The 25,818-nt window shown below is 43.7% G+C and overlaps 1 protein-coding gene across 1 annotated transcript; it reads right to left on the bottom strand.

Moving 5' to 3' along the window:
• Positions 1-17,999: 17,999 nt before the first annotated feature.
• Positions 18,000-25,300, bottom strand: TENT5A (terminal nucleotidyltransferase 5A). The gene is made up of 2 exons (XM_068281537.1): positions 24,337-25,300; positions 18,000-23,592 (listed from the first exon to the last, which is right to left on the bottom strand). Exons 1-2 carry the CDS (start codon positions 24,754-24,756, stop codon positions 22,813-22,815), a joined length of 1,200 nt encoding a protein of 399 aa, XP_068137638.1. The 5' UTR covers positions 24,757-25,300; the 3' UTR covers positions 18,000-22,812.
• Positions 25,301-25,818: the final 518 nt, after the last annotated feature.

The following is a 25,818-nucleotide window of genomic DNA, read 5'->3' on the forward strand; positions in this document are numbered from 1 at the left end:
CCGCAAAATCCCCTGGTCCTTAAGTGGTTAAGTTATGATCAAACTTGGGAAAGTTTCAGCAAAATTACATGAGTCAGTAGCTTACAAAACACCCACTTTTGAATAGCCCTGGTTGTTAGCGTTCCATAATGGCGGCATTTATGGCATTTTTTTCTACTGTCCAGACTGTTCTGGGGCTGTGCAAACAAAGTATGGTGCTAAAATACTTTGTGGAAAATCGGCCTGTCCAAAGCCACATGGACACTTCATCGTTAATGGCATGCTAGATGCCCAGATAGTTATCAGATTACATATATGGGGTATCCTTTAAACCGTGACAAGTTGTAGGATAGATTTTAGGGTTTTTGGGGGTTGAGTCTGGTGTCTCGTGAATTACTTTTACTAACAAACTGAATGAAAAGCAATCATTTTCTTTTCATATATTCAGTAGTAGTACCAAACTGAAAAGCTTGTAAAGATAAAACAAAGTGACAGAATTTCAAACAGAATACATAAATTGTTACCTTAAAGAGAACCTGTACTGAGTAAAATTATTTAAAATAAACACATAAGGTAACTTCAAATGAACATTACATAGTTACCTTGCCATCAGTTCCTCTCAGAAGCTCACCATTTTCTTCTGACAATGATCCCTTCCAGTTCTGACAACATTTTGTCAGAACTGAAATATATCAGTTGCTGTCAGTTGTATATCGGTTGCTGTCAGTTACAGCTGAGAGGAGAACTGATGTGTCCATATTTCCCTATGGCTCAAGTGGGCGATATTACAGTTTAACTGTGTGCTGACCAGGAAGCTGTTATGGGGTAATGGCCATTTTCAAAATGGAGGACGGAAAATTCCATTGATCACAGTGGACAAACAGGACACAGAAGAGAAGAAAGAGATTGAGGTGCAGACTACACAGCAGGTAAGTATGACTTGTGTATGGTTATTTTGACTTTTAATTTTCACTACAGGTTTTCTTTAAAGACTCAGCTTTTTAACCACTTGCCGACCGCCCACTACCTATGGGCGGCGACAAAGTGGCACCCCCAGGAACGTGTAACGTCGATCGGCAGCGGCACCTGGGGGACTAATTAGCCAGCGATCGCGCGCTCATCTGCCGGCAATAGGCTCCGCCCACCCACAACATCAACTCGCCGGCTATTTAGAAGCGCCGGCAGGTTGTTAACCCCCGATCTGCTGGTACAAAGTGTATAATACACTTTGTGATGTATACAAAGTGTATTATACAGGCTGCCTCCTGCCCTGGTGGTCCCAGTGATCGAGGGACCACCAGGGCAGGAGGCAGCCCCCCTAGTAAACACAAAAGCACACTAATTCTGCCCCCCCTGCCCCCTGATCGCCCACAGCACCCCTCAGACCCCCCTAATCACCCCCTCAGACCACTGTTTGCACCCAATCAACCCCCTAATCACCCAATCACCCCCTGTCACTATCTGTCAACGCTATATTTTAGATCAGGTCCTAAACTGGCCCCCTGGGGGCTCCTGGCCACCCCCCACGCCCTCAGATCCTCCCCAGACCCCCCCCCCTCCCCATGTACTGTACAGGTTCTTCTAAAAAAAATTAGCATATTGTGATAAAGTTCATTATTTTCTGTAATGTACTGATAAACATTAGACTTTCATTTATTTTAGATTCATTACACACAACTGAAGTAGTTCAAGCCTTTTATTGTTTTAATATTGATGATTTTGGCATACAGTTTATGAAAACCCAAATTTCCGATCTCAAAAAATTAGCATATTTCATCCGACCAATAAAAGAAAAGTGTTTTTAAAACAAAAGGCCCAGGATGCTTCGATAGCAGCCTTAAGCTCATCCAGAGTGTTGGGTTTTGCATCTCTCAACTTTCTCTTCACAATATCCCACAGATTCTCTATGGGGTTCAGGTCAGGAGAGTTGGCAGGCCAATTGAGCACAGTAATACCATGGTCAGTAAACCATTTACCAGTGGTTTTGGCACTGTGAGCAGGTGCCAGGTCATGCTGAAAAATGAAATCTTCATCTCCATAAAGCTTTTCAACAGATGGAAGCATGAAGTGCTCCAAAATCTCCTGATAGCTAGCTGCATTGACCCTGCCCTTGATAAAACACAGTGGACCAACACCAGCAGCTGACATGGCACCGCAGACCATCACTGACTGTGGGTACTTGACACTGGACTTCAGGCATTTTGGCATTTCCCTCTCCCCAGTCTTCCTCCAGACTCTGGCACCTTGATTTCCAAATGACATGCAAAAGTTGCTTTCATCCAAAAAAAAGTACTTTGGACCACTTAGCAACAGTCCAGTGCTGCTTCTCTGTAGCCCAGGTCAGGCGCTTCTGCCACTGTTTCTGGTTCAAAAGTGGGTTCATGCTTCCATGTGCTGAAAAGCTTTATGGAGATGAAGATTTAATTTTTCAGCACAACCTGGCACCTGCTCACAGTGCCAAAACCACTGGTAAATGGTTTACTGACCATGGTATACTGTGCTCAATTGGCTTGCCAACTCTCCTGACCTGAACCCCATAGAGAATCTGTGGGATTGTGAGAATCCGCTCAGCTGCCTGCGCAGGCAGGCAGCCTTTTGACCATTGTTTAGGTTTGCATGCTGCAGGACTCTGGAACAGAGACCTGTCTTTCCATTGCAAGTTCTGGTCTGTTCTCTTGCTGGGGAATTTGCATACATTCGTTATGCAAATCCCCTACCTGCCTTCTTTGATGACTGGCACTATAAGAGCTTTATGTTTCCCAGAAGGCTTTGCTGGTCATTTCCCTTCCATGGTCTGTTCCTGATGGACACTGCTGGAGTGTCAGCCATTGCTATCTAGTATAGTTAATTCCTGGGGGTTGCTTTAGGCTCCCCTTCTAGCCCAGTCAGGTTGTATTATCTGTATTGCCTGTTCTGTCTTGTCTTGCCTGTTGCCATTGTCCTGTCCCAACGGTGGTCGACAGGAAATGGTTCTGATCTCTGTTCTTGGAGTATAGCTGGTGCAGCGGTTGCTACCAGCTATCTCTTCTGTTCTGTCTCCTGGGATCGCGCTAGCTACTTTTCGCGTAGCGCTGGGGATCCTTCTGTTCTGTCTTCTGGGATCGCGCTAGCTACTTTTCGCTAGCGCTGGGGATCCTTCTGTTCTGTCTTCTGGGATCGCGCTAGCCACTTTTCGCTAGAGCTGGGGATCCTTCTGTTCTGCTACTCTGTACCTGGATCGTGCTAGCCACTTTTCGCTAGTGCTGTGGATCCTATCTCCCGCTTGTCCCTGTTTTCGTGTGTCTGTCTTGTCCGCTACGCTTGCTGGAGGCTCGGTGAGGTAACCGTTAAGCAAGTGCTCGCGTCCTCTGTTTCATGTTTGTCTGTTAATGGTTAGTTAGGCGTGCTTGTCTCTATTGTGTTTATCACGTGGAGATCGCGCATAACTGCGTGCACTGTTGCGAATGAGTGCGGTGTTCGCGGTTAGCTAGCGTTTGTTATTTTCCATATCTCCTTATTGTATTATTTGCTGTGCCTTTGCTACCCTTGTATTCTATTCTGATCTGCCTTGTGTCACGTCTGGCGATCGCACCTCTCGCGATCGCGTTCCTATTTCATATCTGCTGTTGTGTGTGCGCGGTCGCGGGGTGGCGACTGGATTGGCGCACACACATACAACCTGTCCCTTTGCTCAATCTCATTCGCAATCGCGTTCTGCGCTTCGTACAATTCCTGTCTGGCATTTGTGGAGGTACAGAGGATTGGTTCCTCTGCACTCCTCAGCGCCATCTGCCGACAGGAATTTCCCTCTACAAGTGCGTAGCACCTTTTGCTGGGTGCCTGCAAATATACGCTTGTGGAGGATTTCCGCCGTGTCAGCGGCGTTACACAATCGTTACAGGGATATTGTGAAGAGAAAGTTGAGAGACGCAAGACCCAACACTCTGGATGAGCTTAAGGCCGCTATCGAAGCATCCTGGGCCTCCATAACACCTGAGTAGTGCCACAGGATGATTGCCTCCATGCCACGCATTGAAGCAGTAATTTCTGCAAAAGGATTCCCGACCAAGTATTGAGTGCATAACTAAACATAATTATTTGAAGGTTGACTTTTTTGTTTTAAAAACACTTTTCTTTTATTAGTCGGATGAAATATGCTAATTTTTTGAGATAGGAATTTTGGGTTTTCATGAGCTGTATGCCAAAATCATCAATATTAAAACAATAAAAGGCTTGAACTACTTCAGTTGTGTGTATTTGAATCTAAAATATATGAAAGTCTAATGTTTATCAGTACATTACAGAAAATAATGAACTTTATCACAATATGCTAATTTTTGAGAAGATCCTGTATACTTCTATTCTCCCCTGTAATCACCCACTGATCACCTGTCAATCACCCATCAATCACCCCCTGTCACTGCCACCCATCAGATCAGACCCTAACCTGCCCCTTGCAGGCACCTAATTACCCGTCCACACTCTCAAAATGCCCGCAGACCCGCCCTCAGATCACCTCCCAAGTGCATTGCGTTTTCCCCTCTAATCACCCACTGATCACCCATCAATCACCCCCTGTTACTGCTACCCATTAGATCAGACCCTCATCTGCCCCTTGCGGGCACCCAATTACCCGTCCACACCCTCAGATCACCCTCAGACCCCCCCCCCCGATCACCTCGCCAGTGAATTGCTTGCATCTATTCTCCCCTCTAATCACACCATGATCACTTATCAATCAACCCGTCACCCCCTGTCACCGCTACCCATCAGATCAGACCCTAATCTGCCCCTTGCGGGCACCCAATCACCCGCCCACACCCTCAGATCGCCCTCAGACCTCCCCCCCAGCACCTCGCCAGTGCATTGCTTGTATCTATTCTCCCCTCTAATCACACCCTGATCACCTATCAATTACCCCGTCACCTATCAATTAACCCAAACACCCGCCCACACCCTTAGATCGCCCTCAGACCCCCCCCTCCCCCTGATCACCTCCCCAGTGCATTATTTACATCTGTTCTCCCCTCTAATCACACACTGATCACCCATCAATCACCCCCTGTCACTGTCACCCATCAGATCAGACCCTAATCTGCCCCTCAGACCCCCCCCCCCTCGATCACCTCTCCAGTGCATTGCTTGCATCTATTCTCCCCTCTAATCAGACTGAGACACCCATCAATCACCTCCTGTTCTCCGAAGAAGCACCGTAGGAGGTGCGATACATGTGAGGTCTCTTGTCTCCGGCGGGCTGTGAGGGTCAGTGCAATCAGATACGGTGAGGTGGACATTTTTTATCTTACTAACAGTCATGATATGCATGTGTTGAGGATTAGTATGTTGAGGAGCAGGTGCTGTTTAGTTTATTATTGTATATATATGCGATTTGTTATACATTTCCTCACCCATTTTGCCTGGTGATTATTTATTTACTACTTGATTATTCATACATCCCCTCTCAGCATAGCTGGAGATATGTTCTTGTTTTTAATATTTTTTTGGATACGTCTATAATAAAATTACATATCTTTTTCCACATGAAGTCAGTGGTTGCTTGATTTTGTTTACCATGGATACTTTTCTTGTTTGATATTGTGCTATACATTCCATGGATATGGAAATTTATTGTTTGCTCTATCTTTTGATAGTATGGCTCCTGTCACCACCTGTCACCCCCTAGCACACCTACCCATCAGATCAGGCCCTAATTTGCCCGTGTGGGCTCCTAATCACTCAGCCAAACCCTCAGATCCCCCTCAAACCCCCTTCCGATCACCTACCCAGTACATTGATTGCATCTATTCTCCCCCTGAGACACCCATCAATCACCTCCCCCTAGCACTCCTATCCATCAGATCAGGCCCAAATCTGCCCCCCTACGGGCTTCTGATCACCCGGCCAAACCCTCACCCGCCCCACTGCAGTGACCAAATTTTTTTTTCTGATCACTGCTGGTCTCTACGACTTAATTGTGGCTGAGACCAACCGTTATGCCACACAATACGCAACCGCCAATCCAAGAAGATACCATGCCCAGCCTTTTCGGTGGAAACCACTCCAAGTTTCCGAACGTAACATTTTTTTGGGCCTTCTCCTTAACATGGGTCTAGTCAAAAAGAATGTATTGCGGTCTTTTTGGTCTACACACCCAATACATCACATGCCCATGTTCTCTGCTGCCATGTCCAGGTCACCATTTGAGAACATCCTGCGCTTCCTGCACTTCAGTGCCAATACAACCTGTCATCTAAGAGGCCACCCTGCTTATGACCAGTTCCACAAAATTCGGCCCCTCATAGACCACCTGTCATCAAAATTTGCAGATGCTTATACCCCTGAAAAGTCATTTTGAGGCATTTGGTTTCCAGACTACTCCTCAGGGTTTTGGGCCCCTAAAATGCCAGGGCAGTATAGGAACCCCACAAGTGACCCCATTTTAGAAAGAAGACATCCCAAGGTATTCCGTTAGGTGTATGATGAGTTCATAGAAGATTACATTTTTTGTCACAAGTTAGTGGAAAATGACACTTTGTGAAAAAAAAAATTAAATCAATTTCCAGTAACTTGTGACAAAAAATAAAATCTTCTACGAACTCACCATACTCCTAACAGAATACCTTGGGGTGTTGTCTTTCTAAAATGGGGTCACTTGTGGGGTTACTATACTGCCCTGGCATTTTAGGGGCCCTAAACCGTGAGGAGTAGTCTGGAAATCAAATGCCTCAAAATGACCTGTGAAATCCTAAAGGTACTCATAGGACTTTGGGCCCCTTAGCGCACTTGGCTGCAAAAAAGTGTCACACATGTGGTATCGCCGTACTCAGGAGAAGTAGTATAATGTGCTTTGTGGTGTATTTTTACACATACCCATGCTGGGTGGGAGAAATATCTCTGTAAATGGACAATTGTGTGTAAAAAAAATCAAAACATTGTCATTTACAGAGATATTTCTCCCACCCAGCATGGGTATATGTAAGCATACACCCCAAAACACATTATACTACTTCTCCTGAGTACGGTGATACCACATGTGACACTTTTTTGCAGCCTAGGTGCGCTAAGGGGCCCAACGTCCTATGAGTACCTTTAGGATTTTGCAGGTCATTTAGAGGCATTTGGTTTCTAGACTACTGCTCACGATTTAGGGCCCCTAAAATGCCAGGGCAGTATAAAAAGCCCACAAGTGACCCAATTTTAGAAAGAAGACACCCCAAGGTATTCCGTTAGGTGTATGGTAAGTTCATAGAAGATTTTATTTTTTTGTCACAAGTTAGTGGAAAATTACACTTTGTGGAAAAAAAAAACAATAAAAATCAATTTCCGCTAACTTGTGACAAAAAATAAAATCTTCTATGAACTCACCATACTCCTAACAGAATACCTTGGGGTGTCTTCTTTCTAAAATTGGGTCACTTGTGGGGTTTCTATACTGCCCTGGCATTTTAGGGGCCCTAAACCGTGAGTCTAGAAACCAAATGCCTCAAAATGACCTGCAAAATCCTAAAGGTACTCATATGACTTTGGGCCCCTTAGCGCACCTAGGCTGCAAAAAAGTGTCACACATGTGGTATTCAGGAGAAGTAGTATAATGTGTTTTGGGGTGTATTTTTACACATACCCATGCAGGGTGGGAGAAATATCTCTGTAAATAGACAATTGTGTGTAAAAAAAATAAATAAAAAAAAAATCTAATTTACAGAGCTATTTCTCCCACCCAGCATGGGTATGTGTAAAAATACACCCCAAAATACATTATACTATTTCTCCTGAGTACGGCAATACCACATGTGTAACACTTTTTTGCAGCCTAGGTGCGCTAAGGGGCCCAAAGTCCTATGACCACCTTTAGGCTTTACAGGGGTGCTTACAATTTTGCACCCCCCAAAATGCCAGGACAGTAAACACACTCCACAAATGACCCCATTTTGGAAAGTAAACACCCCAAAGTATTCAGAGAGGGGCATGGTGAGTCCGTCGCAGATTTCATTTTTTGGGGGGGTCACAAGTTAGCAGAAATGGAAACTTTTTTTTAGTTTTTTTTTTTTTTTGTCACAAAGCGATCTCACTTCCAGGAACTAGAAAGAGGACGGGAAACTTTTTCTTTTGCAGAAAGACCGCGTTCTCTGATAAGAGACCGTCGGTTTTTCTGCAGGGAACTTAGATCGATGAATGGGAAGTATATTCCCATTCATTGATTGGGGGGCTAACGGCAGGCAGCGGGAGCGCGCGTGATTTTGCGCCTCAGGCAGCAGGAGCTGCACAGTCTATCTGGACGGATATATCCATATGGGTTCTTTATCATAATGGACTCAGCTCATTTTACTCTTGCTCAAACTTCTGAATAAAATTGCAGATGTTTTATCACTGTAGATAGGCTCTGATCATGAGGTTTTCATCACACGTTGCTTTTACCTGGGTTCGCTTTATGCATTGTTAGCACTGTAACACACCATATGCAAGGCTGCTTAATTTTACTGTAGTTCTGTATTAACCAACAAGCATGTCTTGGATACACTGTGACAACCTTTAAAAGCAATGTCAGCAACAGCCGAGTCATCTCAAATAATGCAGGAAAAGCGAATCATGAATTCTGCTGACCTCAACATAATATTATGTTTAAGGACTTTTTAAGCAGTAATTAATGTAAAATAGTAGGTAAGATCTCATAGGCATCCACCCACACCTTTACATGTTTACAAACTTGACTGGCAGGTTCCTCATCTGCTGCGTAGACAGTCATCATTTATGGTGATGAAAAATATATGTGTAATGCTGAAGCACTGAACAACAACAAGTAAATGAATTAGTAATCAAACTTTATGTCCCAGACAGTTGTTTCCCACAAGCCCTTGAAAACATGTTGCACCTGTTTTTACAGGCCTAATGAATTTCAAAAGGGGCCATGAAAACTTGCATTACATAACATTAGCCTTACCGTGATGCAACCGCTCCTATTTTATGTAGGTTAAAAAGAAGGTGTAATTAGTTCTGAATACAAATGTTGTCTTAGTTACACCATAACAAAATGCGTTGTTATCTCTGCATAATACACTGATCAGACTGCTGGCAAGCTGCAAGTCTGACTTACTGAAATAAATTCCACCCTGCGAATGGCAAAGCAGGCTGGTTGTTGTGGGTCAGAAAGCATTAGGAAGCCAAAGCCTGAAGAATTCCTGTATTTTTCCAAAACAGCTATCTTACTCTAAAATGGGAGCTTTTGCTATGTATTAAAAACAATTACGTTTCCCCCTGTAGGAAGCAGAGTGTGATTTTTTTAACTTTAATAAAGTGATGGAACTGAGCTTGCAAAACGCATCATTTCATTCTTCAAAACATTGTATTTATGCATCACCTTCCTTGGGTGTTCTGCCATCTTTGTCTTCTTTGAAGAAATTTAATTTTCTTGGTTGGCATACTACTGAGGGCTGGTGCACACCAAGAGCGGTTCTGAGCGATTTTTAAAACGCTTGCGGGGGGGTGGGGGAGGGGGCGGGTTGGAAACCACTTGGCTAATAAATGTGAATGGGATAGTGCACACAAGAGCGGTTAGTTTTTTTCCCCAAACACAAACGCGGCTGTTTTGCAATTTTCTGAAGCATTTCTGCCTCAATGTAAAGTATAGGAAAGTGAAAAATTGCTCTGAAAAATGCTAGATCAGAGCGGTTTTCCAAGCGTTTTTGTTACAGAAGCTGTTCAGTTACAGCTTTACTGTAACAAAATATAAAATCCGAGACACAAAAACGCTCCAAAAAACACTAGGCATGTTCAGAAAATCTCTCTAAACATGCCTAGAATCGCTCTAAAAAACCTCTTCAAAAACCGCTAGCGTTTGCAGATCCTCTAGCGGTTTTTGGTGTGCACTGGCCCATAGTTGGCTTCAGGAGTATCTAACTCATACCTGGAATAAACATGCATCAGTGGAGTCAGAGTGAAATCAGAACACTTGATCTGCTTACTATTTCTGTGTCACTGCTTCAGTAGCTATTAGAGGAAGATCAGCAAAGCAGTCCACAAGTAAGTTTTAAACAGGAGTCTGCTGTACCTCCAATAATTCGGGACCCAAATTAAAGTGGGCACATGGTGATTAGGTACATAACCAGAGACACCTATAATTATGGAGCTTGAAGCAAATGTTATACAGTAAAAGGTAGGTACAGATACACTGGCTGAACTCCTGAACTTCCCTGTTGGCATCAGTGAAGCCATCTAACAGGGATATAGGGTCTCATTTACCAGGAAAAGTTAGATAAACTGGGCATATTTAGTCTGGAGAAAAGATGCCTTAGAAGGGCTGATGTATTTATACATTAGCATGTATAAATACATCAGAAGGCAATACAAAAGATTGGCAGATGCAGGGACAAATCCAGGATTTTCAAGGGGGGTTCCTGAAAGCGGCGTGTGGGCGTGGCCAAAACATGATGTGGGTGGGGCCAAATACTAGCAGTTTCTAGGCCAAATTGCACTCAGGGCGAGGGCGTAAAATGCGCCCCAACGTGGAGACAGGTATAGGTGCCCGCAGTATAGGTAGCCAGCTACAGGTCCCCCCCAGTATAGGTAGCCCATATAGTTGCCCCCAGTATAGGTTAGATAGGTATATGTCTGCAGTATAGGTTAGATAGGTATATGCCCCAGTATAGATGAGATAGGTATATGCCCCCAGTATAGGTTAGATAGGTATATGTCTGCAGTATAGGTTAGATAGGTATATGCCCCAGAATAGATGAGATAGGTATATGCCTCCAGTATAGGTTAGATAGGTATATATCCCCAGTATAGATTAGATAGGTATATGCCCCAGTATAGATTAGATAGATATATATACCCAGTATAGATTAGATAGGTATATGCCCCAGTATAGATTAGATAGGTATATGTCCCCCAGTATAGATTAGATAGGTATATGTCCCCCAGTATAGGTTAGATAGGTATATACCCCCAGTATGGATTAGATAGGTATATGCCCCAGTATAGATTAGATAGATATATGCCTCCAATATAGATTAGATAGATATATGCCTCCAGTGTAGATTAGATAGGTATATGCCCCCAGTATAGGTTAGATAGGTATATGCCCCCAGTATAGGCTAGATAGGTATATGCCCCCAGTATAGGTTAGATAGGTATATGCTCCAGTATAGATTAGATATATGCCCCAGTATAGATTAGATAGGTCTATGCCCCGGTATAGGTTAGATAGGTAGGCGGGGGTGCGGGGAGAGAGGAGTTTCCACTTACCTGCCCTCATCCTGCACGCAGCTTCTATCTTCAGCCTCTCTCAGCGCGCGTCGCATCGGTAAGAGCTCCCCCTGTGATGACATGCGTTTACGTCATCACAGGGGGCGCTGTTACCATAGTGACAGACGCCGGCTGGGACAGGAAGTACATAGAAGCAGCGCAGGATCCAGGCACCGTAAGTGGAAAGTCTTCTCTCCCCGCAGCTCTGCCTGTGCCCGTATGCCCTCCGCCCGCAGCAAGCGAGGCCCCCGCAGCGCTGCACACACATTCTATTGGTGCAGGGGGGGGGGGGGGGTTCCAGACACCCGGAATACCCCCCTCCGTGCGCCAGTGAGATGAGCATTTTTTCCTAAGGCTTGTGTAACGGACAAACATGATCTGAGTATGGAGGGAGGGATTGTGGTAAAAGGAATTTGCCATCTATTTAGAAAGGTGATATTCACAATAAGAGTGATTAAAATGGAGAACATCTTACTACACGAAATAGTAAAGGCAAATTCTATATCTGCTTTTAAAGGGGGCTTGGATGCTTTCCTTGCATTGAAGGACATCCACAGCTATAATGATTACATAATTCCCATTGATATTAATCCATGGATTTTATCTGATTTCCCTCTGGAATCAGTAAGGAATTTTTGTTTCCCCTTTCCAGGCCGATTGGCCCAAGCCTTGTAAGGCCCCGTTCACACTTGCGTTTTGCCATGCAAACGGATCGGATCCTAATCGGATCAGGACCTGATCCGGATCGGAACCGTACAGTTCCGATCCGGATCCGATCCAGATCCGGTCTGTTTGCATCAGGCTGCCATCCGGATTCGTGGGCAAAAAATAGCGAAATTTAAATAAAAAAATGTTGGGGTCAGCAGAAGGTGCACCTGTAGAATCAGGTTCCTCCGCTGTAGGCCTCACCTCCACCTCCGACATTCTGCCAAACAGCTCCAGCACGTCTGTCACTTCTGCTCCACTCCAGACATGCTTGGCCTATGTGTCCCCATCCGAAATGGCCGCTTGGATACGCATAGGAAGTGGGGTGGAACGTCAGGTGTTTGTAGGCAGTGTGTTCTGTGCCTTCCGTTTCCTATTGGTTTCTGTGTTCCGGATGGTGCTGTCAGGCTCAGGTCCAGCTCCGGTGCGTGGGCCGGAGATCCGGACCCAAAAAATAGCGCATGTTGGAAAAGTGTCCGGAGTCCGGATCCGGTCCGGCTCCGTACTGTACGGAACGGACACGTGTGAACGTCCGCATAGCCTTTGCATTGCTATGCGGAACGTACGTTCCGTTTGTACAGTATACGGTCCGGATCCAGCGAATCCGGATAGGGAACGCTAATGTGAACCGGGCCTAAGGGTTTTTAGCCCTTTTCTGGATCAACTGGGATATGTGAAGGTGCAGGTCAGTGATGTACCACTTTTTCTGGTTAAATTTGATGGATGTCTTTTTCCATCCAAAGTAACTATGTAACACTGAAGAACTAATAAACAGGCTTGAAAGGCCTAAGTGGAGAGACTTTCAATTAAGATTTATAATAAAGCTGTGTACACATGCAACATTTACACACAATGGCGTCAATTCACCAGAGAGGATTTACTAAGAGAAAAAAGGTAGGTAGTTTATCTCATGAGGTATTTTAACACTCTGGAGTCAATTCACCAGTGTGAGAGGACAGAGAGAAAAATGTTCGATAGCAGGGGATAATGGAGAGATATGCATGAGGAAAGTGTGAGAAAGCAGAGAGTTAGGTAATCGGTATTAATGATTTGCATGGGATACTTTTCCTCTCTGTAAGCTTGAAAGTGAAGCATTGTGGGTAGGAGGCGGAGTTTTACCACTACGTGACCAGAGTATTCCCGCCTTTTACTGCCGGATCATATCATAAATCATATCACGAGTGAGTCTGAACTTCTTCACCACCTCTGTTTCAGTAAAATTATCAAGAACTGTTCTCTCACGAAAAATACAAGGGGCGATTAAACAGACCCTCCTCCTGCGCCTTTGTCTCCTCATAATAGAAGCAAGCTCTAAGGCCTAGTGCACACCAGAGCGGTTCGGCTGCGTTTTGCGATCCGCTTGCGGCTGCGGATACGCTTGGGTAATGTATCTCAATGGGCTGGTGCACACCAGAGCGGGAGGCGTTTTGCAGAAATGCATACTCCCGGGCTGCTGCAGATTTTGGATTGCGGAGGCGTTTCTGCCTCAATGTTAAATATAGTAAAAACGCAAACCGCTCTGAAAAACGGCACTTCAGAGTGGTTTGCCAGGCGGTTTTTGTTACAGTAGCTGTTCAGTAAAAGCTTTACTGTAACAACACATGAAATCTACTACACCAAAAACGCTCCACAAAACCGCAAAATGCTAGCTGAAACGCTACAGAAAAATAAGAAAAAGCGTTTCAAAATCTGCTAGCATTTTGCGGATCTGCTAGCGGTTTTTGGTGTGCACCAGGCCTAACAGAGTAAGCTCAAAAGGCTCCATCTTCCACAGCAGCAGCTGCTGTGTGAAAACCACGATATCTCCAGGTTCATTCAGGGGATAAAGAGATGAAAAAATAACGAATGGCCACACACCCTTTCTTCCCTGGTGAATTCTGATTTGGAGAAAAACTAACTACTAACTATCACTTATTTATCTCATACTTATCTCACATTTATCTCTTGCATTTCTCTCTGTCAATATTTTCCCCTATACTTCTGGAGAATTGCTATTTGGAGATATCACAGGAGGTAAATTACCTCCCAAGAGATAAAAAGGTTGGTAACCTCTGGTGAATTGACGCCAATGGCCCATATGCAATTATTTTTTTCACCTGAGTTATCTCCTAGGTGATAATTTTCATCTTCTCTGTAAACTAAATCTTTAGCATTGTACATTTGAAAAAGTACCCAAAAGTTGGTGAAAAGGTACTATATATTTTTTTTGCTTGCTGGTGACTTAACAGGCATTTTATGACAGGTTTTAAAAATATCACTCAGGAGATATCTTGGGTGAAAAAATTAATTGCATATGGGTCAATGAATGGCCCATATGAAATTAACTTTTTCTCCTGAGTTTTCTCCTAGGAGATAATTTGTCGACTTCTTTTTTTAAAATGTTTTTTTTAAAATGTTTCAGCACTCTACAGTTGAAAAAGTACCAAAGGGTAGGTGGATAAGGGGCACCTGTACTAACAATTGTTTCTTGGCTGAAACAGGCCCAATTAACCGCCTCATCCAAGAATAGTGTAGCACCTAGGTTCTCAGGTCACATACCTCAGTGGCTACTTCTGTTGGTTCTAGGGGGTACTCTGGCTTGATATACTTAACTAAATAGGACAAGTGTAGGTGTTGACGCACAAACTTATAGTGATAATGCCGTGCACAGACTTTGCATGGCAATATTACCCTTACTACCGGCACTGTGTACTGCAAGTCATGCATTAGTGTGACACGCAGTACTCAACTAGTGTGATCGTTGATAAGATAATGCACGCTACTCACGTTAGCTCATTAATAAAGCGCATTACCCTAGCAATGGTCGTGCTAGTCGAGTACCATGATTCATGCTAATAGCGTAACTTGCAGTAGACAGTGCCGGTAGTAAGGGTAATATTGCCATGCGATGTCTGTGCATGGCAATAGTATTGCAAGTTCTTGCATTACATAGTTACATAGTTATTTTGGTTAAAAAAAGACATACGTTCATCGAGTTCAACCATTAACCCCTTAAAAGTTTTAGAAAATTATACATATTCTCTTTCATGATCCCACCATTCCTCAGAACTACTACTGCTCTGATTAGCACTGCCCTGACCATGCTCCCTACCATAACTACATACTCATAGCCATGCTGCCTGCTGGATATACTGTAAGGAAATGCTGGGGTACTGCAGTGAAGCTGCAGAGTTGCCTTCAGAAGCTTGCCAAGACTCAAATGAAAAACCTCAGCATAACGCCACCCCAGTTCCATTCACCTTGGGGCTTTAGGGGTGGTCCTCCAAAGTGTCAGGGCAGATTGAAGGGGACAGGATTAAAAAGAATATGAATTCCATGCAATCATTTTGATTTAAAGGTCATTGATGTATGATAACAGTTTATGCTGTCCGTCAGAGCAGTCAGAGTTCACTTGCAGGAGATTGCAATGATGACCACCACATCACTGTGCTGCAACTCTTTGCACTCCAATCAGCATGCTAGCTGTGTCTCTGACTTGTCATAATTTGCAGATGAAAGCTGTGGGATGAGAAAGCTTGCTGTACTGTTTACAGCAATTTGAATGACTCAACTGACTGGGTGGAACTACAGACATATCACATATAATGAATTGTATGTGTCTTGAGTGGTTTGCGGGAGCTTGACCTTAATATTTATCACCTGTCCAATTCTTTGTTTTACAGGTTCTTGAGCTATCCATTTAGTTTATTTTATAAAATACAGGAATTACAATATTTACACTGGTAACTTCCATATTTTGTTATTGTGATGTTTCCACACATATCAGACCACTGCTCAGAATATAGATAGCCCTCCATGTTTAATGTTTACACTGCCTATGTGACAACCAGCAAAATATGAATAATAACTAGAGGTAGACCAAAATCAGGCAACTGATTACCTGCTCAGCAAGGACAGCCAGTAGCATTACATAAAAGTACTTCTACAGTATTAGTCTACACAGTGCTCCTAGAAGCACAGTAATGTACTGCTCCATCGCATCTGGTCAGGTGACATGCCAGGAGCTGTGCATGGACATCAGAAAGTCAAATGGAGCTGCAGGAAGGGTAGAAAGCAGCACCTGGAGGCTCGGTAAGCATTTTCTACCCTGCAATGCCCTGTAAATCCTCCAAACCACTGTCTGGGTTATCCCCCTCAGGCATGCCAGTTAGTTGAGACTTCCGGTTGCCCGAGTTCCAGATAATGAGGACTTTGCTGTAGATTAGAAGTGATCACCATAATCTACAGCAAAGTCACCATTATCCAGAACTCAGACAACTGGAACTCTCAATTTAGCCGCCAGGTGCTGCCTTCTACCCTTCCTGCAGCTCCATTTGGCTTTCCGGTGTACATGCACAGCTCCTGGCGTGTCACCTGACCCGATGCGGTTCAGGTGACATGCCAGGAGCTGTACACAAAGGACGCCTGAAAGCCACTAGGAGATATAGGAGAGGTAAAAGACAGCTCCTGGAGGCTCGGTAAGTATTTTCTGCTGCACGGGGGGGGGGGCTATAGGTAATCCCAGCATGTGCTGGATACAGGGCATCTGTTAATTGGGGCACTGGTTAAAGCCGATAGTAGAATATCAATAATATTAACAATATTGTACTATTGACTTTACAAACCTAACCCTCGCACTAACCCTCCCCTACCTATGCCTTGCACTACTCACTTATGCCTAACAATTACCTCCCTGCTCAGTGTACCCAAACCTCTGGCACCATAACTATTCCTTGATAATGCCAAAGCTCTGCCCCTGAAGGTAATCATGCCGATTTGTGTAAATAAGGGTTGAGGCCCACAGGATCTGTTTCAGCCACTAAGGAACTAGTCTAATGAAAGGCAATTGAGATGATTTTACCAGAGCGATTCCTATTTCCCCAAATCACAGTGCCTGCACCTTTTTTGGAGTGTTTGCGCTACATACAAAGTATAGAATAGTTGCAAAATCGCTTTTCAATCATTGTACAAATTGATTTTGCAGTAATTTTGCTACCCAGAACCACAAAAAAAGGAAGGTGGAAATCGCAATATCACTGTACAAATGCTAGAATTAAATTCAAAAGCTATTTTAACCTAAACAGATCACCAGAAATCGCTCTGGAAAGTGCTGCTAAAACTACAAAAAACACTTTGCGATTTCCAGTAGGCCCTAGCCCTTAGTGATATCTTTGGAAAGAAACTATGCATGGCGGCTGTCCTTGCCTTTAGCCATGCTCTCCATGCAGATGTAATCCCCCTAGAGTTAGTTATTTCCTGATGGGAGACGTGCTCATAAAACCTACCTTCTCTGACTACAGGCCCCTCTTTTTCATTTAATGTTGGGATTCTGGGAAATGTAGTCTGGCATCCATTCGATATTACATTAGATGGGATCTGCTGCATTATCAATCACTCTGCTGCTACATTCACCATCATCTCCTGGTGAGCTAACGCTTATTAACTACATGGAAGCAAGTCCCATGAAAATGTCGCTGACCGAGTCCTAGAGTCTGCAGTAGCTGGCATTTTATATTTATTATATAGTGTGTCACTGTTCCTTCTACTCACTAGATGGCACTGTAGATGGTGGATGGCCTATCCATTCACTTCAATAGCGAAGCTGTCTAATGTTTGCAGCAAAGAAGCCTTTAGGCCTGGAAGGAGCAATGGTTTGGCAGGTAACTAAACTACCCAGTAGTTTCTGCAAATGGCAGGCCCCCGACACCTTAAGGTTTAGCCAAGTGGGGAAATGTATTGAGGGCCATTTGATGGAACATTATTAGAGGGGCTGAGAGGATCATTTAGGTAAGTGAACCGTAAGTACGCTTATCCTATAATATTTCACAGTATATAGAGCCAGATATGAGAAGGCTGCCTTTAAGAGAGAAAATAGAAATGTTGTTTTTAGGAAATCTATGTTGCTAAGTGGGTACAGAGCCAAGCATTTTTGGCATGTTTCAGCTAGGCTTTTTCCTAGCTGACTGCACACATTTGGCTGAAAGGATTAGAGAATTTTTTTTAGCTCCCACTAGGACACCAGTGCACTAGACTATTCTCAGAATTACAGCATGATTTGCATCACCGATAGTTAACACTCACTCATATCATTTCACTGAAAACACAATACACCGAAATCAATAGAAAAAAATAACTTTGTTTTATTTACAAAACAAATCCAAATATTGGATGCTGTAAACAAAATTCACAATCCTGTTCCCTATAGTACATTTGCCAACAGCCTGCGTGTTTTTATTTGGTCCCCTACTTGTCCTTAACTTTCTGCTTAATGTATTCCAAAGAAGAAAAGCAAAGAGCGGGTAACTGTGAGGAGGCGGCAGTGTTCAGATGACAGGAAGCAAGGAGAGCAAAGTATGCACAGCCTTCTCAAAGCAACAGTCTAGCCAAGCTGCTTCTATTTCCAGCCCTCCTATCTGGTGTACAACCTCAAGTTACAACCCTGTACCCCCCAGCTGAAAATATATCCACTATTATACTGGAACACATCAGCAAAATAGATTTTCAGCTCCCCCCCCCCCTTAGGTTTATCAAAGACATGAAACCTACAATGAAATATTCAAACAAAATAACTTTTTTTTTTTTCATTTCAATTTTATCTCAATATTTTTTTTTAATTGGCAAAGTCATCAACCAACAATATAATACAAGTCATGTACAAAGCATTTACAATAATCATTTAAAACTCTGAATAAAATATAGGTATGTAATGTAAAAGCATCAGTGTGTAAAGCAAAATAATATTAAGAAAGTACAAATCTGACACGGCCCCCCTCCCCCCATTCCCTAGACACAACACCCGTGCATTTTTGTGCAACAACATACAATGGTTTGGCTTGAAAGAGATTTGATGTTTCATCACATTTGTATTAGGTTTATCTCGACATAGATTAGCAATAAATCCATCCGCCATGCAAACTGTCCAATGGCTGGTGTTTAAGGAGTCATGGATTCAAAGGGGGCCTTGTCTCTCTTGCAAAATCTCAGTCCCAGCTAGTTAAATAAGAGACAAGTCGTTCCCATTGATTGCTGCAAGAAATGGCTGTACACAATACTGCATAAAATGATGGTTTGGGGAACCATCAGGAGTCAAATAAGAACTGAGATCATATTCAGGCTAAAATAAAGCATACTTTTTTTTCTTTTTACTTTTGTGTTGTACTTGTCAAAAATAAATCCAGTTCTGATCAACTGAAAACAGCACGAAAAAAAATATGTTAATTAAAACTTGTGTGAGAAAAATAGAGAAATGTCAAGGAGATGTGCCTTAAGGATAAAATAATCAGCTTAATCTGAGTGTTTTTTTTCCCTGAAATTACGCTGAGATCATCAAAAGAAGGTGCAGGTACTAGAACTGTACTTTTCAACACCTTTACCCAAGATGAGTTATTTGTGCAATGCAAATAGTTGTGGTAAGAATAGCCCTACCCCATCACCAGCTGATCCTATTTCCCCCAGCCATCCCCTTCAATTCAGCTCCTAAGCCATGTGAACATATCTATGGATACTGTTCTAATTTAGACAAGCACATCTCAATTCTGATTTACTGTCTGAGGGAATGAGGCATGGGAATCAAGTTTTTTTTTTCCTCTTTCTCTCTCCACTATTAATCAAGGAAGGCTCTCCATTGACCAAACATAAAACAGACAGAAGCAGTCACAGAAAAGGCCAGAAATTTCCGTGTAAACAGACAGTGGCAGTGCAATAGCTTTAGCAGATCCTGCTAAATTCACAGGAATGGTGCTACAGTAAACAAATCAGATTCCTGCTAAAATGGTCTTTTAAGACTACAGACACTCAATCTAGCAATTTCCAAAAGCTACTGAACAATGACAGGATTTCAATGGTAGCGTATAGCCTCAAAGAAGCCTTGGGGGCCAGAGTCAGGCTTAACCACTAGACTGCCAGACCTGTCAACAGTTCCATTCTAGGTTTTCTGCTAGGACTTAACATATCTGCCCTATATATTTATATGAATAGTATTCAAAGCAACCAGCACATTTTAATTTGCCATTACATTATCGCTACCCTTATTAATAAAATCAACAAGCTTGTTGGCACTACAGTATTACTGATTTTCTGCCACTATCAAGACCAAGCTTATTTTACACTCTTTTTTTATACTTATACGATAATTCATCAACTGTCACAGGAGGTGTAAAAAAAAACCATCAGATCACCTCACTTGTGGACATCTGAAAAGACAATTCTGAACACCGTAATTAGATCTAATAACTAAGTATTCACCAATGCACTATGCTGGATTTCCACAGTGATTTACAGTAAGGGGTTTTTTTTTCTATAGTAAAATAACCTAGCAGAAATGTGTCTGCATAGTTCTCATTTTAACCAATGATTTAGAACCAGGGGCTGTAAAACAATAAATTAATCCAGATATTGTATCTTTCAGCCAAGTCAGTACACATCACATGGCTGTAGCCGACTGTGCAAGAGCAATCACAGGGCAAGGTTTTCCAGATAAATTAAAAGAATCAAACAAAGAGGTGTTAGATCATCATACTGGAATGACTACAGTACATAACTTGTCATTAACTATAAATATTGTGACAGAGAGCGGACAGTAGTATTGAAGCAGGTAATTTTGGCACTGGATATAACCACCCGTCACTGCTGAAATTAGGCCGCACCAGCTTATCGCCCAAAACTGCAGGGATTTTGTGCAAGGTTTCAGCCAAGGATTGTTGAAACGTAGTACCTTGTTAGGGCGATAGGTGGTGACATTTGGGCAGAGTTTCTTTCCCCAAAGACCAACCAATGAAGATGTGGGAAGGTGGGTACTAGTCAGGGTTACCAGTTAGGGATATAGAGTAGTAGGGTTAGGGAAGGGTACTTTTAGTTGTTAAGGTCTGCAAGCAGTTAAGGTTTGGGGTGTGTGTGTGTTGTGTGTGTGGTCTTAGGGATAGACACATGGAAGGAGGTATGCAGAAGAAAGGTGGTGGTGGTTGGGGGGGAGGGGTTGGTGACCAGAAGAAGTTAAGAGTTGTGGTCAGGAATCAGGATGATGATAATATAGAGTGGAGGGAGGGGGCAGGTTAGGGTGAGAAAGAGTATAAATGATGAGGAGATTGGGAAGAATTAGGCTAACAATGTAGAATAACCAAAACACCGCCCCAAAAAAATACTGGTGTAAAGATGATAGTAAAGTATAAAAAAAGCATATCACTGATACAGTACTATGGTTTTGGCAAGGTTTATGTCAAATTGGATAAGCATCACAAGTAACCAATTTAGCACTGTAATAATTGTTAAATATGGACTGATTCCCTTAGTGCACTACCCTTTTGGCTCTTGCTGGGTTATCAACTGCTGCAATGCAAGATATACTTAAAACAAAGAAAATATATGAGAATATGGGTAGTGGACATGTTTTTGTTTTAGACTGCACAAAACAGGATGCAAAAATCATATGGGATATCTCCACTGCATTATTAAAGGTTGCAGCTATGAAGATGTAAGCCTAACATTAGCATCTATACTTTTGGTAAAAGTACAAGACTAAAATACTGAACTAAAGCAACTGTGCAATTCAGCCTCATTTCACATTAAATAGCTTTAGTGGTCCTATGCATTAACAGCAAACCTTTGGAGTTCCACTTAAATTTGGTTTGGCTGAAAGGAAGCGAGTTGAGTTGCTTGTCCATCTGTTGAGACTGCATGAATGTGCTTTATATAAACATTTACCTAGCTTTAAACTAGCTGCTACATGTTTTTGAATTTTCTATTGATTGATCTTTGTTCTTTTATTTTCTTAATAGGGGAAGTTTATTCATATCACTCAGAAGTGTCAATTTCACTGAATGTCCAGGAATTGGCTGAAAACTCCTTGCAAAACTCTGACATTATGAATCCTGTGTCAAACTGACGAACACACAGTTCTTTATCTCACCATTTTCTAAGTGCTACTTTTATCTAAACCATATTTCAGTAAATCTCTGTGCATGCAGAACACACACACACACACACTCACTGAATATGCAAACACTACACAAATTATAAACTCCGTACAACTGTGTGCCAAGAAAAACAAATGGCATTTACTGCACTGATGATCACAGGTTTAGAATGTAGGTTATTATCATTTTTTTCTGTTTTCATCAAGTATCCCTGAAAAAAGGAAATGTGCAGTTCAGTCAAAAAGATGTTTTTTTTTAAATTTTCTGAAGGCAACAGGCACTTTGAAACAGTAAATAAACAAGTACGCAAAAAGGCTCTTAACCTCCACTCTTTCATTTTGGGTATGTTTCTTTGGTCCTCAAGCATTACATGTTACTACCTCTCTTAAGTACTGTCACATTTGTAAAATGTGATTCATGCAAACATCTGGAAAGATTATCTAGCATCTTTCCAATGATTTACAGTTTTCACAACTGTACCACCCTTCAGCGGTTCACTAGGTGTAAGTCATGTCTGGTAAAGCATTCTATGCAAGCAAGCCGGATATAAATTCTAAATGACTCAAGATCATACTTGCTGTAAAACCAAATGGTCATTTGAATATATCCAATGCATTTTCCTTCACACTGTGCTACAGATAATAGAAAATCAGAAGGAAATGTGTAGAGTCTATGCTCCCTTATACAAAATTCATTTTTTTGCTAGTCAACCTCTTCCTATGCAAGTGTTAAGTGTGCAGGAACTGCCGACCTGTACTTACTTGAAGCATTCCTTCACTGCATACAGAAGGAAGCTATCTTAGCTTTAATGGACAGGCTGCTTTGTGCTCTGGTGCTGCACCCAATTAAATTAGGAGCTTATCATTTTGGATCATGCTCTCATGAATTCAACAAGAACCACAAACTTCATTAAGACTGAAACCTAGAGCAGATCATCATATCTCAAACTTGCACCCCATTTAATCACTGGGCAATCCCGTCTTTATATGCTTCCATCAGAGAAATCTTTCAGTCAGTCTTAATTACAGGGTAGCCAAGTGGAGTATGTATGCTGCTGGCATGTGAAGACAGGTTGAACCTGAGCAATATAATAATTGCTAAAGTTGGCATCTGCTACATAGGGGGCTGGCTGATAGTAGCACGTTACGTTAGCCACATTTGGAATAATGTTTTGTTCAGCAAGTACTCGGATGGCTAGCATGGTGATAAGGCTCAAAGTCTGCCTTCTTTCATGTCCCATGAGACATACTGTGCTTTCATTGACCACACTATGTAAAGTCATAAGATAGTCGTACTTGCGGTCTTCTAAACCTACAAAGTGGTTCTGCAAGTAGGACTCCAGCTTCCTTTGCTGTTCTCCAATGTCTGAAAAGTCAATGAAAAACCTAGAACACATGTACCTCTGTAGGGACTTCATTTCTGTTTCAGAGGCTGCCCTGAAACCTCTTACCAAAAGGTTGCAGTACTTAAGTAGGCCACCTCCACGGATTTCCTCTGGGTTCCTGGTGGCAATGATCTTGTGACAAAGATGATCAAAGGCTTCTTGGAAATCTCCATAGACGCTCTCCCCAATGATTGTAGGGTGGAAAGTTTCAGTCATAGGGTTCTCTGAACACTCATAGAACAGCAAAAGGGAATCCAGTTTAATCTGAAATGAATCTACACTGAATTCAAATTGCCTCCTTAAGGAATCCACAAATTTAAGTTCCACATTTTTGCCATGATTATTTGATAAGGAGATTAAACTCCATCGATCTGAATCATTGCAGACTTTTACCATTTTCTGAACATAAGCTTCCTGGAATGGGAAAGAAAAACACAAGCCAGTCAGTCACCAAACAACAATATGTGGCCCACCCCCTTGTTTACTAAACCCAGCTGCTAGTAAGAGAATCAGAGAGTGAGGTGGTTATGAGCAGACACTGCAAAGGAGCGTCAAAGCAGGGCCGGGCCGAGGCATAGGCTGGAGAGGCTCCAGGCTCAGGGCGCAGTGTAGGAGGGGGTGCACAATTCATTCAGCTGTCATTCCTAATTGTGTTTAAAGCAGAAATAAATAAGAAAAGGGGATACATGGCAGTGACTGCAAGCCAGATAACTAGATATTAAGGTGTTGGGGGCTCTGGTGCTCCTCTGTCTAATAGCAATCAGTGTGGCAGCTGAGGTGGGAGGGATGGGGGGGGGCGCACTTTGTTGTCTCAGCCTTGGGTGCTGGAGGACCTTGTCCCGGCTCTGCGTCAAAGGATAGCTGCCAATTATTTCACAGACAACCTGTGACGAAAATAAGAAACAGGTTTCTAATGGATGCTGGTGTGTGTCATGTCAATCATCATTAAGCTAAGCCCTGCTGCTCCATCCAACCTCTTGTAAAGTACTGCACTATGTAAAATAAGCTGCGTGGTTAATAAGGAAGACCTGAATGGCAGAGTAAAGTTTTAGCTCTGTGTAATGCTAACATCTACTTGTGACTGTCAGATTGGGCCACTAATCACTGCCTATTGGCAACAGTGTTTGTTCTCAGGGATGGTTCAGGTCTTGTATTTACCTTTAAGGTGAGAGGGCTTATCTTTTCCTTGTTAACTCCTTCAGGTAAGAAATCCAAAAGACAATCCAAGACCACGTCTTTGACAGTCTGGAATTCGGCCTCTCCCTTCAGGTCTGCGCAGAAGATGAGGTCCAGATCCTTATAGCCCAGTCCACTGTCCTCATGCAGTATATGGCTGGCAGCCGAGCCGTTCAGCCTCACGTCCCGGACCCCAATGTTCTTCTCCTCCAGTCGGCAGCGCACCACCTTCACGATCTGCCGGGGCTTCATCTGCAGAGTGGGGAAGTTGCCTCGGCCGTGGATGGGGATGGTCTCGCTCAGGATGGCATCCAGGCGCTGGACTTGCTCCCAGTGGAGTACATTGCAGTGAGTGTTGTCGCAGCCCAGGCATATCCCGCTGGCATTCTCCTCGTCTGCCATGGTGAGAGGCCGCCAAGTTACTCAGGGAGGGGGCAGCACACTCCGCTCTCCCGGCTAGCTGCTCCGTGTGTACCAGCCAATCCCACAGGCGCTCACAGCACCGCTAATCCGAGGAGGAAAAGAAGTGCGCACGCAGCAGCGCTCAGCCGGCACTTTCCAGCTCTGTCCCCGAAGGCAGGCAGCGCTGAGTCCGCAGCACAGCGATTACCATTACCCCGTATGCTACTAATGTCGGGGCTGAGGGCTCTACACACAGCTGCTGCCGTCTCCCGAGCTGCTCTCACTATGTGCTCGCGTCTCTCCTCACTACTGTATATATGGGGAATTGTCTCTGGTCCTCCCAGACACGCCCCTCTATTAGCATAGCTATGTGCCCGGGCACATCTCTCCGCTTGTGCTGCTGTCACCGGAGCAGCGTCTCCCCACAGTGCGCTCTCTATATAGGAAGGGAGGGGGGGGGAGATATATGACCGGCGAGTGCCCCGGGGGCGGTCAGTCTGCGAGCATAGGCTTCATGCAGGCTGGGAGGATGCCTGCGTCGCTGGGACGCCTGCGTCATGGAGGACGGATAATCTTTTAATGGGGAAAGTCTTTTTTTCTAGACGTAATTCAGATGTGTCTCCAGCAGAGTAATTGCTCGGCTCCTGATGGCTGCTACACGAAAAGTGAACAGGGAGCCTCCAACAGCAGCTGGCAGCACTGGGCCCCTGTGGAGCTGCTGGGGACAGAGAAGTGCCGCTGCGGCTAGAGGGACAGATATGACCCAGCAGAAGTGACTAGCCTGGGGCCCCTGTGGAGCTGCTAGAGGGACAGCTATGACCCAGCAGCAGTGACTAGCCTGGGGCCCCTGTGGAGCTGCTAGAGGGACAGCTATGACCCAGCAGCAGTGACTGGGCTGGGGGCCCTGTGGATCTGCTGGGGACAGAGAAGTGCTGCTACAGGGACATATATGACCCAGCAGCAGTGACTAGCCTCGGCCCCTGTGGAGCTGCTGGGGACAGAGAAGTGCTGCTAGAGGGATAGATATGACCCAGCAGCAGTGACTGGCCTGGGGCCCCAGTG

The sequence above is a fragment of the Hyperolius riggenbachi genome, chromosome 4, assembly GCF_040937935.1.
Source record: "Hyperolius riggenbachi isolate aHypRig1 chromosome 4, aHypRig1.pri, whole genome shotgun sequence".
Lineage (NCBI taxonomy): Eukaryota > Metazoa > Chordata > Amphibia > Anura > Hyperoliidae > Hyperolius > Hyperolius riggenbachi.